General features: G+C 47.3%; 1 protein-coding gene across 2 annotated transcripts in view; it reads right to left on the minus strand.

Annotated features, from left to right (window-relative positions):
- The window catches only part of COG7 (component of oligomeric golgi complex 7), a 78,957-nt gene that overhangs the window by 13,146 nt on the left and 49,966 nt on the right, over positions 1–15,845 (minus strand). For both annotated transcript variants that reach the window (XM_073887947.1, XM_025855455.2), the window contains 3 exons: positions 12,364–12,429; positions 7,513–7,699; positions 5,841–5,981 (listed from right to left, as the gene is read on the minus strand). In XM_073887947.1, the coding sequence (XP_073744048.1) occupies positions 5,841–5,981; positions 7,513–7,699; positions 12,364–12,429 (394 nt within the window). The remainder of the gene's footprint in view (positions 1–5,840; positions 5,982–7,512; positions 7,700–12,363; positions 12,430–15,845) is intronic.

Consider the following 15,845-nt stretch of genomic DNA (forward strand, 5'->3'; position numbering starts at 1 on the left):
CCTGAAGCCTGCCACCAAGAAAATAATCCTTTCTCTCTCCGCATTCCCACAGACCCATCAAATGGGAGCTCCTGCCTTCTCAACAGAACTATCTGGTGAGAAACGATCCCGTTTGTTGCTCCCACTCAGACCGTGAAGCGAAGAGCTGGATACCCTGTGGTCTGGGTTTCTCTACTCGGGCGGGCACACCGGGTTAAGAGCTGCTGGGCGCAGCTAGCCTCACTAACTCCTGGGTCTTCAGCACTCTAAAGAGACTAGGAGCGCCCCAAATCCTCCACAGAGACCCCACGTAAATCCCTATCTCGGGAGGGAGGCCTGGGAAGCCCCTTCTGGCTGCAGAAATATCCAAACCACATTCATCCGCACTACTTCACTGCTTTTATTTCCACCTGCCTCCTAGATCTATTTCTCAACTGATTCAGACCTCAGAGGGAAAGGGATGGGAAGGAACGTCCAAACCCCACCAGCTGCCCCTTTGTCCTCTTTGTGATCCCTCTGTCTGGGGAGATGTTCTTCCTTCCGACATTTAAAATACCGAATGTCGGGGCGCCTGGGTGGCTCAGTCGGTTAAGCGGCTGCCTTCGGCTCAGGTCATGATCCCAGGGTCCTGGGATCGAGCCCCATGTCCGGCTCCCTGCTCAGCAGAGAGCCTGCTTCTCCCTCTCCCTCTGCCTGCCACTCTGCCTACTTGTGCTAGCTCTCTGTCAAATAAATAAATAAAATCTTTAAAAAAATAAATAAATAAATAAATAAAATAAAATACCGAATGTCTACGGTATCTCTGTGTGAGCTTTCCCAGCGGTCTCTCTGGAGTCCAGCAAATTACCAGCACCCACATGGTTACAGAGTTCAGCTTGGCACACCTTCACACAGAAATCTAGTTTCTTAATTCCAACCCGAGTCATCCTAAAGCCAGCCTGGAAAGCAAGGCTCTTTCTGGCTGCACTCCTGGAGTGACCCCAGGTCACGCTGTAGCTGCTCTCTGCAGCCACCTGATGCCATCGGGTTGCTTGATCCTTTAAGCAACGTTCCAGGAATGTAATGACCACGTCCACCCCTGGGCTCCCGGCCCAGCCTAAGCTTCAGCTGCCCTCCCCACGTTCCCCAGCACCAGCTCAATTCTAATTTTCTTTGCTTGGGACAAGTTCTTTCCTTCCCCACCTCTGCCCCTAGTTTTCTAAACTCCTCGTTCTTGCTCGAGAATCCTCCTCTGTTTCAAAATAGCCCACTTTTCATCAGTTGACTCCCACCCCATGGAGAAGAAACACTGTGATCACCCACACGTACTGAGTGCCCGTGATGTGCAGAGCCTTGTGCCCTGCTTGGTGGAGAGGAGACAAAGAAATGTAAGACTTGGTGCTTGCTCTCCAGAAGCTCCCTGGGAAACCAAGACCCCACAACACACTCCCGTTATATACCCCAGCATGTCCCTCCCCCCGCCGTGCACACACACACAGGCTTCCACTTGGAAGTTCTCCGTGGCAGAGGCAAGGTGTGATACTGTAAGAGTTCAGAGGAGCGAGGGCTCAGGGTGATTACAGGAGGATTGGGCTGCAGGATGGCTGGGCTGCAGAGAGGAAAGACCAGAAGGAGAATGCATAGCTCTCAGACAGTGGGCTAAGAAAGGGCTTTCTTTTCTTTTTCAATTTTTTTATTGTTATGTTAATCACCATATATTACATCATTAGTTTGTGATGTAGTGTTCCATGATTCATTGTTTGTGCATAACACCCAGTGCTCCACGCAGAGTGTGCCCTCTTTAATGCCCATCACCAGGCTAACCCATCCCCCTCCCCTCCTCCCCTCTAGAACCCTCAGTTTGTTTTTCAGAGTCCATCTTCTCTCATGGTTCGTCTCCCCCTCCGACTTACTCCCCTTCATTCTTCCCCTCCTGCTATCTTCTTCTTTTTCTTTTTTCTTAACATATGTTGCGTTATTTGTTTCAGAAGTACAGATCTGTGATTCAGCAGTCTTGCACAATTCACAGTGCTCACCGTAGCACATATCTTCCCCAATGTCTATCACCCAGCCACCCCATCCCTCCCACCCCCCAACCACTCCAGTAACACTCAGTTTGTTCCTGAGATTAAGAATTCCTCATATCAGAGGTCATATGATACATGTCTTTCTCTGATTGAAGGGCTTTATTTTCAATAAATAAATTGCAAGAGAGTGAGAGAGAGGAGGGGGGGAAGGGAATGGAAAGGTAACCTGTAGCTCATAAAAGACACATGGACCAATCCCTACGTGCAGAACGAACCTCGATCCTGAGTCAAACAGTGAAATCATGACTTTTATGACAACTGAAAATTTGAACACTGAATGGTATTAAGGAATCATTGCCACCTGAGGGTGATTTGGGTCCTATGATTATTTTTAGTGTTGTTATACTTTAGAGAAGGGATAATATATACGAGACGGACGGCCAGGAGCTGATAGTGTCTAAGAGGGGTGATGGCGACACGGGGTTCGTTATACTCTTCTGCCCACTCTTGTGTACGTGCGAAAACGTCCCTAATAAAGTTCTGAAAGACAGACTATTCTCCGGGGCCTGGGGAGCCAGGCAAGGGTCCTGGGTGGTGGAGACAAAATCAGAGTGGTGCTTTACGAAGACTGACGCAGCACCTCGGGAGGACTGAGGGTGGGGAGGGAGGTGAAAAGCTGAAGGAATGGCTGGGATAGGAGAAGCCCAACGAGGACAGGGCCATGGAAACGGGCGGGAGATCTCTTTAAAACGAAGGGGTGGGGCGCCTGGGTGGCTCAGTCGGTTAGGCGGCTGCCTTCGGCTCAGGTCATGGTCCCGGGGTCCTGGGACCGAGCCCCACGTCCGGCTCCCTGCTCCGCAGAGAGCCTGCTTCTCCCTCTCCCTCTGCCTGCCACTCTGCCTGCTTGTGCTGTCTATCTGTCGAATAAATAAATAAAATCTTTAAAAAAAAAAAAAAAAAAACGAAGGGACAATGCCACGTGGTGGTGAAATCATTGGCAAAGAGAGCTGTGGTGGAGGGGGCAGAGACGAGAAGGCCGGGGAGGCAGAGGGGGGGACAGGGACGGAGCCTGCGAGCACGGGAGCGACGCCTCAGGGCTGGGCTGCAGGGAAAGAGCCATGTCCCCCAAGCACACGCAGGGGACGAGCACCGTGGGCCGGCGGCCCCGGGAAGGCTCCATGGGGAGACAGGAGGGTGGCCAGGCAGAGGGGGAGAGCAGCCACAGTGGAAGGGGGTTTGCAAGAAGGGCGGGTGGACAGGGGACAAACTAGGGAGGTGCTCTGCAAGTAGGGCGACCGGGAAATGCTGCAGGGTATTTTTTAATTGTTCAAAATTTATTGAAAAGTTCCTTCATACGGGCTTTTCTCTCCCATCTGTCACCAGATGATGTGGGCAAACGTCAACAGTCGATTCTGAAATGGAATATGGTGTTGGTTTATATTCTTCAGATGTGAAAGGGTAATACAATTTACTGGCAAACATTAAAAGCAAACACTGAATGATCAGGGTTTAATTTTCAAATCCTTAGGGCCGAAGTGTTTGCCTTTGTGTTGTGTGCTTTCCTCCTGGCAACTCTGGGAGAGCTCCTCCTAATCTCTGAGCTGCCTGTCTCCATTCCCAGGGCCCCGTGGGGTGTCGTGGCACAGCCTGAGTGAGGAGGCAAGATTCAAGCAACCAAGAGCCCAACCACAGAGTGAGGCGGGTGGATGAGCAGTGGGAAGAGCTGAGCTTCCAGAACAGAAGGTCAAGATGTTAGGATCTGGGGTGGGGGGATGGGTGACACAGGTGAAGGGGATCAAGAGCACACTTTTCGTGAGGAGCACTGAGTCGGCGACACAGTTGTTGAATCCCTAGACTGTACATCTGACACTCACATAACACTGTATGTTAATTACACTGGACTGAAAAAGAGGTAAAAGAAAAAAAAAGATCCTGGTTCTTAACATCCCCATGAATCACTTGTTTTATCCTACAATACACATGAAATCGTTTCTAAACAACAATGACATCACTACTAGCAATAAAATGACTGGATGAAGTTAAAAATAATTTTTTTTAAGCTCTAAGAAAAATCAAGCAACCAGCTCTGGGGGCTGAGGACCGGAAGTATAAAGAATGCTAATCCCCTCATCTTTCAGAACAGCTCCAGCAGTACCAGCAGCTACGGAAAATGGAAGGGTGACTAACCAAAAACAAAGACCCCGGCCTCTTAACGGTTTTCATAATCCTTTTTGTGCAACTTTGGAGAGATCTTCTGGGCGCTGATGCCTTTTGGGGGAAGAACCTATTATCTCAGGTTCCACGATTCCTTTCATTTCACTTCCTTTCTCCCTCTTCTAGTCAAGTTCAAATAAATGTTATATTGTGTACATTTTGGTTTTTAAAAAAATAGCACGTGTAGTCCAGTTCCATTTCCTCTACGGATCTATCTACCCATTGGTGCCCATCCAGCCTCCAACGTGGGCAGGAAGGGGTGTCTGGGGGATGAGCACCATGTGTTCGCACGGATTTCTATGTTGTGGGATTCTGAAGGGAGTTATTGCTGTTTTCATTGTACTATCCTGTACTGCCTGAATTTCTGAAAATGAGTACGTGCAATTTTTATTTTAAACAACTGTCATTCCTCTTTAAAAATGAGCACTCATTAAGCATCTTACTCTGTGGCAGCTAAGTTCTATCATCTTTGAAATGTCATGTAATCCTCATACACCTGCATGGTCAGAATCAGTGTGTCCCCATCTAATGAGATGAGGCTTACGTGGGAAGCTGATCCAATGGAACCATGCCAGGGATATCCCTTCTGCCACACTGTGACAGGGGCGGCTTTCCTCCAGTTTCGCCCCCCTCCTCCACCGCCCCCCCCACCCACCAGAAACACAGAATCTGACTGCGGTGGATCCCATGGCATTCTGCGGGAAAATCACAAAGAATGAAAATCATGGAATTTCAGGGGTAGAAAGAACTTTGAAATCATGTAGTCCAACCCCATTGTTTCATGGATGGGGGTTCTGAGATCCAGAGAGATCCACAGACTCCAACCAGGTCATACAATGAAGAAGTGAGTGGCCCTTGAGCCCTGGTCTTGTATGCTTTCCAGAAGGCAGCAGGAAGCAAAGAACTTGTAATCATGCCTAAAGGGTTCTTGTTGCCTCCTAAAAGGATCTCCTGGTTATTAAAGACCCATAACTGGATCTTTCCCAAATCCTATCCCAGAAATCCAAATGGCAGTGAAGAGACCAGAGCCACGGAAGTCACAGCAGGTAGAGAAGTGACTGATGGGTAACCCCTTGAAAGGAGTCAGGACAAGCAGAAAAGGGTCCATGATGAGGGAAGGGAGGTGCTCCGGGAATAGCCATAGAAAAAAGGCATCAAGGACAGAAAACTGCAGAACCCCTTAAACCCCTGTCAAAATCACCAGTTCAGATCTGGTAAGGCACTCTCCTGGGTGAAGTTCCAGAACCAATGCTCATGAAAAGAATGCAATCTCCCGGGACAATTACCTCCTCTGACCTGCCCCAACCTATCCAGTGGCACATAATCTCCCTCACTTCTCCCTGAGAGGGCACAGCTACACTGCTCCGAATGGTGAAAGTTAATCAAGCAGTAATAATAATCCCAGGAAGCAGGATGAAAATAAGACATCACGGTGACTCCAATTAAGATAAGAAATTCTTGCTAAGCAGTGAGTTGCAAGGGAACAGTGAGTCTGTACAGTGGGACTTTTAGCCAGGAGAGTTAGAGTGTTTCCTCCTAAAGCTCCTGGGGGGTCGGGGCAGGGGGCGGTGCCCAATACTCAAAACTGCCCGGGGAAGGAGGCAGCACCCAGGGGGATATCTGCGGTCTCGGAAAACTCACATCCATCTTGGAAACGAGCAGCAGCTGCTGTTTGATGCGCAGGAAAACGGAATCGAAAGCCAGCTGGTGGGCCTGCTGATTAAGCCGAGTCAGGGCCGTGCGAGACGCAGACAGCAGGTTGTGGTTACTTGACCCTTTTTCCTAAGACGAAAAAATGCAAAAGGCTGTGAAGGCCTGGCTCTAACCAAGGTTATCAGCTAGTTCAACATTTTGAAAAGCGCTTGGGAGGAAGACAGTGAGGGGGTGGGTCCATACAGTCATGGTTCCCAAGCCCGGCTGTGCCCTGGCATCCCCTGCGGAACATGCCGGATTACAGGTGCACACGCCCCGCCTCAGAGCCACTGAATCAGAGTCCAGCAGGGTTCTGGAGCCCAGGGAGCAATGTTTTTAACTCACTTTTTCACGTAATTCTGATGCAACTGCTAACACAAGCTCATGGACTGGCCGTTTAGGAAAAATTAACTGATGACTGTCCCTCAGGGATAGAGGCAGAGGGAGAAAATGATCAGAAGTGTCAGGTATAAACAAGAGTGAGGGACAGGAGCCTGATTCCCAGTGAGGTCAGTTCAGTTACACTTGGCTGTACAGCAGACTACGCATAACCTATATGAGTCCCGAGGAATTCTAAGCAGCCTGAGAAAATACAGAGATGGAAAATGTAACCTTAGTTTTGCTATTATAAATGAACCGATTACAACAAACTAAACCAGATCAGCAATAAAGATAAACAGAGTTGCTTTAACCTAATCACGGAAGCATGGATGAATGAACCTGCACAACTGTTTTAAGAAGCGTTTGTCAAGCTCCAATGCAGCAACTGGCAGGCCAAAGTGCACAGCGATGGGGAGACCGTGTGAGGGCAATGATGAAGCCTCAGATACATCCAGAGGCTCACGGTACAGTCACCCCCAGAGCTCGAGGCCCATTAGGACGCCCTGAGATTGCATTTCGTGCCAAGGGAATGGCAATGTCTCCTCTATCACCAAGACAGGTGGGGGGATGGTTCTGGAAAGGATGTTACAGCCTTTTTAGGATCCTGGGGCCATTTGAGGGTTGCCGTGTGGTTCACTCAATGTGTTGGGAGGTTCTTCCATCCCTGGAGCCCCCAAAGGGCCCAAATCTCAAAGTCAAGGGCAGCACTGTGATAGACATCCTAAGAGCTTAAGCTAAAGGGACAGCCAGAAGGGAACACTTATCTTCAGGTCCTCCTGCTGCCATGAGGAGGATCAACTTCCCCATGGCAGAGTTGGGGGCCTCCTTTGTGGGTTCTGCCCACTATCGGGTGGTCCACATTCTGGTCCCCGCTCTGCCATTCAGTAACTGGGGCCTATCCCTGCACTGGGGCCAGGGGCTACCTAGCCCCACCCATCCTGCTGGCAAATCTGACTCTGGAGGGATGTACAGCAAGCCCATGTGGCCACACCTCTAAAGTCATGCTCTCCACGCAGAGGCTCTACTGCCTTGTGTCAGTAAGAGAGCTCCACTTCACCAACGCCTACTCCTGTATGTCCATTCGTTCCCACCCAGTTTAGTTTATCAGCTCCTTAAAAAGCAACATAAATGAGACCGAGAAGAGGCAGTGGGGCGCACTGCAGACTGCAGCCCACACTCAGAGCCAGAGAGCCTGGATCGGGGAAAGGGTGACAAGAATGCCATCCATCTGGTCTCATACCTTGAGGGTATATAGTATTTCCATTAAACTGGCATATTCAGCAGGGTTCTCTTTCTGGAGATAATTATATTCTTGCCATGGGTTCTTGGCAGAGCTCTTCTTGTCTGTCAAGATGCTATCTTGAAACCCGGCCAGGCTCCGAGGGCTGTAGGAGTCAGAGAGGTACTTGCCGGCTGTCGACAAAATCCTGCAATGAAAGGGATGACCGTTATGCCCCGAGCTATTTGTACGGAACTTTCCTCTGGGAGCAGTTTGTTCCTTCCTAAATCCCAGGATATCCTTACAAGGCGAACTGATTTCAGGTCTGCTTTCTAAGAAAAGGAAGACCTCCTTTGTCGCTGAGGAACCAGCTGGACCTCGGGTGCACGAGAGACACCAGGTTTTTCTAGTTCCTATTTGACACTCGGGCCACTGGCATCTGCCACCTTCCGAACACGACAGACCGCCTACACGGGGCAGTCATCAGTTGACTACGATCTGGGATACTGTGCATTTCCCATGAAGCCCTTTCTGGCTCTGGGAGCATCACTGTGTGGAACGGAGCCAAGGGGAGCCACCAGCGCCTCAGCCACAGCGGCACAGACACAGTGGCCGCAGAGCTGGTCCCGGGAGAGCGGGGGCAGCAGCTCGAAGCACGCCTCTAGCCACAGGACTCACTGTCACATCATATAACTGGGCCGGTGTGGGCTTCGGGTGCATCCATCCCATAAGGTTTACTTTTGTGGTTTAGGTGCCACAGAGAGACCTACTGAGAAGCAAGCACTGTCCCATTTCTCTGAGGAGGAAAAGTGCCTGGAGGAGGTTCTAGGTGACGACCAATGTCTAGGGCTTGAATCTTCTCTCTCCAACAAGGACGGCCTTCCCTGATGGGTGCTGCAAGTCGTCCACTGTTTTCCCTAAGCCCAGCTTGACCGTCCAGCGTACACACTTGAACGTGCACAGAACCATATGAACATAGGCAACCAGGAGGACAGACATTCTATTACATCCCTGACCCCTCCTTGACCATAACTTCTCATGAAAAAAAATCACCTTGGACCCGGCAGCTTTTAGGCTGAACTCACTTCTTAAAAAAACAAGTCCAGTGAACCAGTCAAGGAAAAAACGGTGGGGCCTCAGGAACCAGTGTCTCTGCCACTAAGTTATGGTTCTCCCCATTGCTTACGCCTCCAGGTGACTTCGGCTGGGTCTTCTGTCTGCCAAACTGTGGCCTGTTCCTGCCACCACCCTTACTTCCTAGTCTTCACTATTTGTGAGGACCAAACAGGGTGCTCTTCCCCTCTGAATTCCTAGCACCGAGCACAGGGCCTGGCCCATGGCGTGTGACCCTGGGTTTGGCGAGCAGGAAGCTGGGAGCTGCCCTCTGGGAAATCAGCTCCCCCTGGCAGGTCACGGCCATATGTGCCTCCACTCGGTCAGCTGGGGGGAGACTGGCACCAGTCTGCCATCCGCGCTGAAGAAAAATAGGTATGCCAGAAATGTTTTAAGTATTAAAGATTACTGTTTAAAATGTCAGAATATTGTGCTCTAAAATAAGAACCAGGGCACCTGGGTGGCTCAGCTGGTTAAGTGTCTGCCTTCGGCTCAGGTCATGATCTCAGGGTCCTGGGACCAAGCCTCATGTCTGGGATCGAGCTTCTCCCTCTGCCCCCTGCTCGTGCTCTCTCTCTCAAATAAATAAAATCTTTAAAATAAAATAAGAACCAAATCTAAAAAAAAAAAAGTCGGAATAAATACAGTTCCAACCCTAAGGAAAGAACAGTATCTTTTCCTCCCAGCCTCCTCTTCATTCAGACAGATACCATTAGATGAACTAATCATCAGACTCAGATCTCCTAGGATGTGTGTTTACTAGTACTGTGAATGAAACCTTACTGAAATGAACACTTGGGTCTCCTGGGTGGCTCAGTCAGTTAAGCACCTGCCTTCAGCTCAGGTAATGATCCCAGGGTCCTGGGATCGAGCCCCGCATTGGGCTCCCTGCTCAGCGGGAAGCCTGCTTCTCCCTCTCCCTCTGCTAGTGTTCCCTCTCTCACTGTGTTTCTGTCAAGTAAATTTAAAAAAAATTTTTTTTTTTTTTAAATGAACACTATTTTTTCTCACTCACAAAGAAACATTTTCTCTTCACTGGAATGGGCTGTAAGGAGGTCTTGGGGATGGCAGATAATTAAACAGTCCTCACCCTCAAGAAGCTCAGAGATTAACGGGAGAGTCCAACCTGTACCAATGTGCTAACGGCTGTGTGGGGAGACAGCAGTAAGTACGCACAGAGGAGGGAGAGACTAATGTCACACTTTCATTTGCTTCCTCATTTCCTTTCATGAAAGGTTACCCAGTTCTTTACAAGCCATGGAAACTTGTAAATTTATATTGGATCCCCCAAACCTGATCTTCCCACTGAATTGTCCCACTAAGACCTTATCCTGGTGAAAACACCACTGTGCCAAAAGTCAGTGATGGGTGCCGTGAGAGTATAGAGGGGCCATGCCTATTTCCCTGTATTTCACCCGACTTGCCCAGTGCACCAGAAAGCCCTCCAGTGGCACTCAGCCCATCAATCACAAAACGATCCCTTTCTGCAAGGAGGTGATCTTAAGAGCCCCAAAGCCAATGTCACTCATGTTGCTGAAGTAATCCGGAGTGTTCTGAGCTACTGCCTTTGCCACCTTGGGGTGGGGGGTGTGGTCCTTGGGCCAAGTCTGTGTTCCGCAGGGGAGACTGAGGGGAGATTGACAGGCAGATAAAATAAGCTTTATAGGCAGATGTCACACCCGTGGCCTCCCTAATAGGAACACAGATGGTGACTGTCACTCTTTTCCCTTTCCAGGATCAGCACTTCCAAAATGATGTCACCTCTTAAAGAGACTCCCTTGGATACGCCCAGTTGGTTCTCATCTCAAGCCAAAGCTCGGGTCAGACTTTCAGCTTCTCTGGGCTACAAAATGCAGATGGAGAGGCTCATCCTGTATCTACCATGACCTGTTCAGCTTCCTAACGAGAACCTTCTTTTCCTTTTAGAATGTAATATTCACCTCATTAAAAGATTAAGGAAAACCGGTATATCCTGATATGGAAAGATGTCTGCTGTACACATGCAGAGAAACCCAGGTCCAGGGTGGGACACTAATTTGTGAGAAGGACAGTGTGGGCAGTGCAGGGGTGACACACTCTGGACAGCTCAGCTGCCTCATGGTTCCGTGACCTCAGACGCAGCTATTTCCACACATCATTTCTTTTACTTAAGTTACTACCTGTGCCAGACGCCATGCCGCAATGTCCCTTTGTCTGTAAAAATGCGGATGAACAGTACCTACCTCTTTGGCCACCGGGAGGATCAATGACTCAATTCCTGTAAAGTCCTTAATATCAGAGCTCAATAAATATTATGGGTAGGGGCAGATGTTCATAATGTTTCTTCTAAAGAGGATTTTGAGGGTGGTTTCCATTTTTATTTTGTATATTCGTGAACTGTTTTCATTTTTGCCAGGCTATAATTACTACTAAAATTAAGAAAATAAGAAGCTGCATACCCTTCTTTTAAATACATAAATGTTACACTTTCAGCTCTTCCCAGGAGCCCTCTGAAAACTCAGGCCCATTCACCCTCCACCACAGGCTCCCCTCACCGTGTGTGCGTGTGCGCACGTTGGCATGTGTGTGTGCGGGGGGGGCGGGTTTAATGGTCACAGCGTTTATATTATTTACACACACTCCACTACGTGCCCGTGGTGTTGGGTTCTATTCGGTCCAGGAAGTCACATCATTTCTGTGCTGGGCTGCTCGGGAGTTCTGTACAGCAGCGGCTACCTGTTCTACCCCACGGTGAAACACTGCCCAGGACGAGAACCACTGTGAGAGGTCATGAACCTGAAGACAGTCCGCGGGCTTGGAAATGAAAGAGACAGAAAGTGGCGAGAAGGAGAAACAGCTGCCTCGGAGTGCTGACCCTGCTGCTCAGCCACTCATCCCCAGCTCCCACCAGCAGGTTATGTTGCCACGAACAGCCCACCCCACACCGCCCCTCCCACCCCCGCCAGCTTTCGCTGCACAGTGGGCCACCACCAGAAATTCCCTCCCGCCCAGATTACTTTAGGACAATAAGGAATTATCCGAGAAAGAGGTGACAGGGCTGCTGCTAGGCCCTCAGACAACCATACGAAACAGATATCTTCCCCCCAACTCCTGGAGAACACAGAAATCAGGGGTGCCAAGGGAATGAGAGATTTAGGTGTTTGTAAAAGGAAGGAAGGAAACTTGGGAGGCTGGAGCCCTTTGAGGGGAAAACCAGCCTGAACGGGATGACTTCAGGGCAACGGAAAGCCCTGGCAGGTATCAGAACAGAGAAAGAAGGGGAAGAAACTTTTCCTAGGGCTGACCCCAGACATCCTCCTTCGACACACACTGCCCTTGGAAGCACAGAATTCCGCTGCAGACCCTGGAAGGCTGGCTGGGTGTATCCTGAATCTGTGGGCTGCCCCAGAGGCTTTCACCACCACCTATAGTGCTGTTTGTATGGAGACACACAGAGTCCCAATAATTAACATACAAATAAGCAGTGGGAACCCAGCCCATTTATAATTTGGAGACAACATGTACCGTCTCCTCATTTGGGCTGCAACTTCCATATCTAACGAAAATTTTGTGACCACTGCCAAGTAGCTCAGAGCCTTGCCCTTTTTAGGTGCTCAGTAAATGTTTAATGATGACAGTAATGACACTCTGTATCTAGGTACAGACAGTCCTCCAGCCGTATGACTTTCAGATGGACTGTGTTGCCATTGCTGTGCTGTGTGCTCTATCAGGTTCTTCCCCGGCCAGGATCCCAAGGACTCGCCTACAACTCTGGCCTACCTGTTTGCTAGTTGCTGCTCGAAGTCCCCACATTGCCGCAAGAGCTCGCCACAGGTGGTTATTATCCTAAACAAAACAAAAAGCACGTCAAGTTCAAGTGTCTGGAATGTTGACATTTACAGAACAAACAAACATTGTCTCATTCATAAACATTCTAACTATTCACTCCTTTTGGGGGTGCTGGGTTCTGGAGAAGCGGTTAACCATCGGACGGTCTACCTGACATGTCTCACTAATCAGTAATTCATGGAGAAGGTAAACGCGACTCCCTTCTAACATCCTCAAGTCACAGGCCTCTCTGCTGGGAATCACAGTTCTGTCCCACAGGTCTCAGATAATCTTACATTTCCCAAATACTGAGGTGCTTTGGGGCTTTGTCCTTAAGAAAATGGGTTGGAAATACTTCATATCTAAAATTAAAAACCAGGGCACCTAGCTGGCTCAGTCAAAAGAGCATGTGACTCTTGATCTCGGGGTCATGAATTTGAGCCCCACATGGGGTGTACAGATTACTAAAATTTAAAAACTTTTAAAAAATAAAATAAAATTTAGAAACCAACAATACATTTAAAAAAATCATTCACCACGATCAAGTGGGATCTATTCCAGGGATGCAACAGTGGCTCAATATTTGCAAATCAGTCAACCTGATACATCACATCAACAAGGGATAAAAATCATACAATCATCTCAACAGATGCAGAAAAAGCATCTGACAAAGTACAATATCCATTCATGACAAAAACTCTCAACAAAGTAGGTTTAAAGGGAACATATCTCAACATAATAAAGGCCATATATGAAAAACCCACAGCTAATATCATCCTCAATGGGGAGAAACTGAGAGCTTTTCCCCTAAGGATAAAGACAAGGAGGACTACTCTCACCACTTTTATTCAACATAGCACTGGAAGTCCTAGCCACAGCAATCTGACAACAAAAAGAAACAGAAGGCATCCAAACTGGTGAGGAAAAGGTAAACCTTTCACTATGTGCAGATGACACGATACAATGCAGAGAAAACCCTAAGACTCCACCAAAAAACCACTAGAACTGATTGATGAATTCAATAAAGTCACAGGATACAAAATCAATGTACAGAAATCTGTTGCATTTTTTACACTAATAATGAAGAAGCAGAAAGGGAAATTAAGAAAACAATCCCATTTACAAGTGCACCAAAAATAATAAAACACCCAGGAATAAACCTAACCAAAGAGAGAGAAAGACCTGTACTCTGAAAACTATAAAACACTGATGAAAGGAACTGAAGATGATACAAATGGAAAGATGTTCTACGCTCATGGTTGGAGGAACCAATACTGTTAAAATGTCCACACTACCCAAAGCAATCTACAGATTTAATGCAATCCTTATCAAAATATCAACAGCATTTTTCATAGAACTAGAACAAATAATCTTAAAATTTGTATGGAACCACAAAAGACTCTGAAAATAGCCAAAGCAATCCTGAGAAAGATGAACAAAGATGGTGGGATTGCAATCCCAGATTTCAAGATATATTGGAGTAATCAAAACAGTATAATACTGGCACAGTAGCAGTAACTGATCGACAGAACAGAATAGAGAGCTCAGAAATAAACCCACACATATATGGTCAATTAATCTACGACAAAGGAGGTAAGAATATACAATGGGTAAAAGACAGAATAAATAAACCTCTTCAACAAATGGTGTTGGGAAAATGGGACAGCCACACGCAAAACAATGAAACCAGACCACTTCCTTATACCATACACAAAAATAAACTCAAAATGGATTAAAGCTTAAATGTGAGACCTGAAATCATAAAACTTCCAGGAGAAAATATAGGCAGTATTTCTTTGACATCGGCCATAAATACATTTTTCTAAATATGTCTCCTCAGGCAAGGGAAACAAAAATGAAATTAAACTATTGGGGCTACACCAAAATAAAAAGCTTTTACTTTTTGCAAAGGAAACCATCAACAAGACAAAAAGGCAATCTACTGAATGGGAGAAGATATTTGCAAATGATATATCCAATAAGGGGTTAACATCCAGAATATATAAAGAACATATACAACTCAACACCAAAAAAACCCCAGAAATAATCCAAATAAAAAATGAGCAGAGGACTTAGGAGACATTTTTCCAAAGACAGACAAATGGTCAACAGACACATGAAAAGATGTTAAACATCACTCATCATCAGGGAAATACAAATCAAAACTACCAGGAGATATCACCTCACACCTGTCAGAATGGCTACAATCAAAAATAAAAGAAATAATAAGCATTGGGGCTACTGGGTGGCTCGGTCAGTTAAGCATCCAACTCTTGATTTCAGCTCAGGTTATGATCTCAGGGTTGTGAGATCCAGCCCCGCATCGGGCTCTGGGCTGAGTGTGGAGCCTGCTTAAGATTCTCTCTCCCCCAAGGGGAACCCTCCTACGCTGTTGGTGGGAATGCAAGCTGGTGCAACCCCTCTGGAAAACAGTATGGAGGTTCCTCAAACAGTTGAAAATAGAGCTACCATACGATGCAGCAATTGCACTACCGGGTATTTACCACAAAGATACAAATGTAGGGATCCGAAGGGGTACGTGCACCCCAATGTTTATAGCAGCAATGTCCACAATAGCCAAACTGCGGAAAGAGTCAAGATGCCCATCGACAGATGAATGGATAAAGAAGAGGTGGTATATATACACAATGGAATATTATGCAGCCATCCAAAGGAATGAGATCTTGCCATTTGCAACGACGTGGATGGAACTGGAGGGTGTTATGCTGAGTGAAATAAGTCAATCAGAGAAAGACATGTATCATATGACCTCACTGACATGAGGAATTCTTAATCTCAGGAAACAAACTGAGTGTTGCTGGAGTGGTCAGGGGTGGGAGGGATGGGGTGGCTGGGTGATAGGCACTGGGGAGCGTATGTGCTATGGTGAGTGCTGTGAGTTGTGCAAGACTGTTGAATCACAGATCTGTACTTCTGAAACAAATAATGCAACATATGTTAAGAAAAAAGAAAAAGAAGAAGATAGCAGGAGGGGAAGAATGAAGGGGAGTAAGTCGGAGGGGGAGACGAACCATGAGAGACGATGGACTCTGAAAAACAAACTGAAGGTTCTAGAGGGGAGGAGGGGAGGGGGATGGGTTAGCCTGGTGATGGGTATTAAAGAGGGCACGTTCTGTGTGGAGCACTGGGTGTTATGCACAAACAATGAATCATGGAACACTACATCAAAAACTAATGATGTGATGTATGGTGATTAACATAACAATAAAAAATTTTAAAAAAAAGATTCTCTCTCTCCCTCTCCTTCTGCCCCTTCCCACACTCATGCTCATTCTCTCTCTCTCTCCCCCAGAAAGAAAGAAAGAAAGAAAGAAAGAAAGAAAGAAAGAAAGAAAGAAAGAAAAGGAAAGAAAGAAGGAAAGAAAGAAAAAGAAAGAAAGAAAGAAAGAAAGAAAGAAAGAAAGAAAGAAAGA

This window comes from Callorhinus ursinus, unplaced genomic scaffold, assembly GCF_003265705.2.
Source record: "Callorhinus ursinus isolate GAN/ISIS: 27379988/994484 unplaced genomic scaffold, GSC_fseal_2.0 scaffold85, whole genome shotgun sequence".
NCBI classification, from domain to species: Eukaryota; Metazoa; Chordata; class Mammalia; order Carnivora; family Otariidae; genus Callorhinus; species Callorhinus ursinus.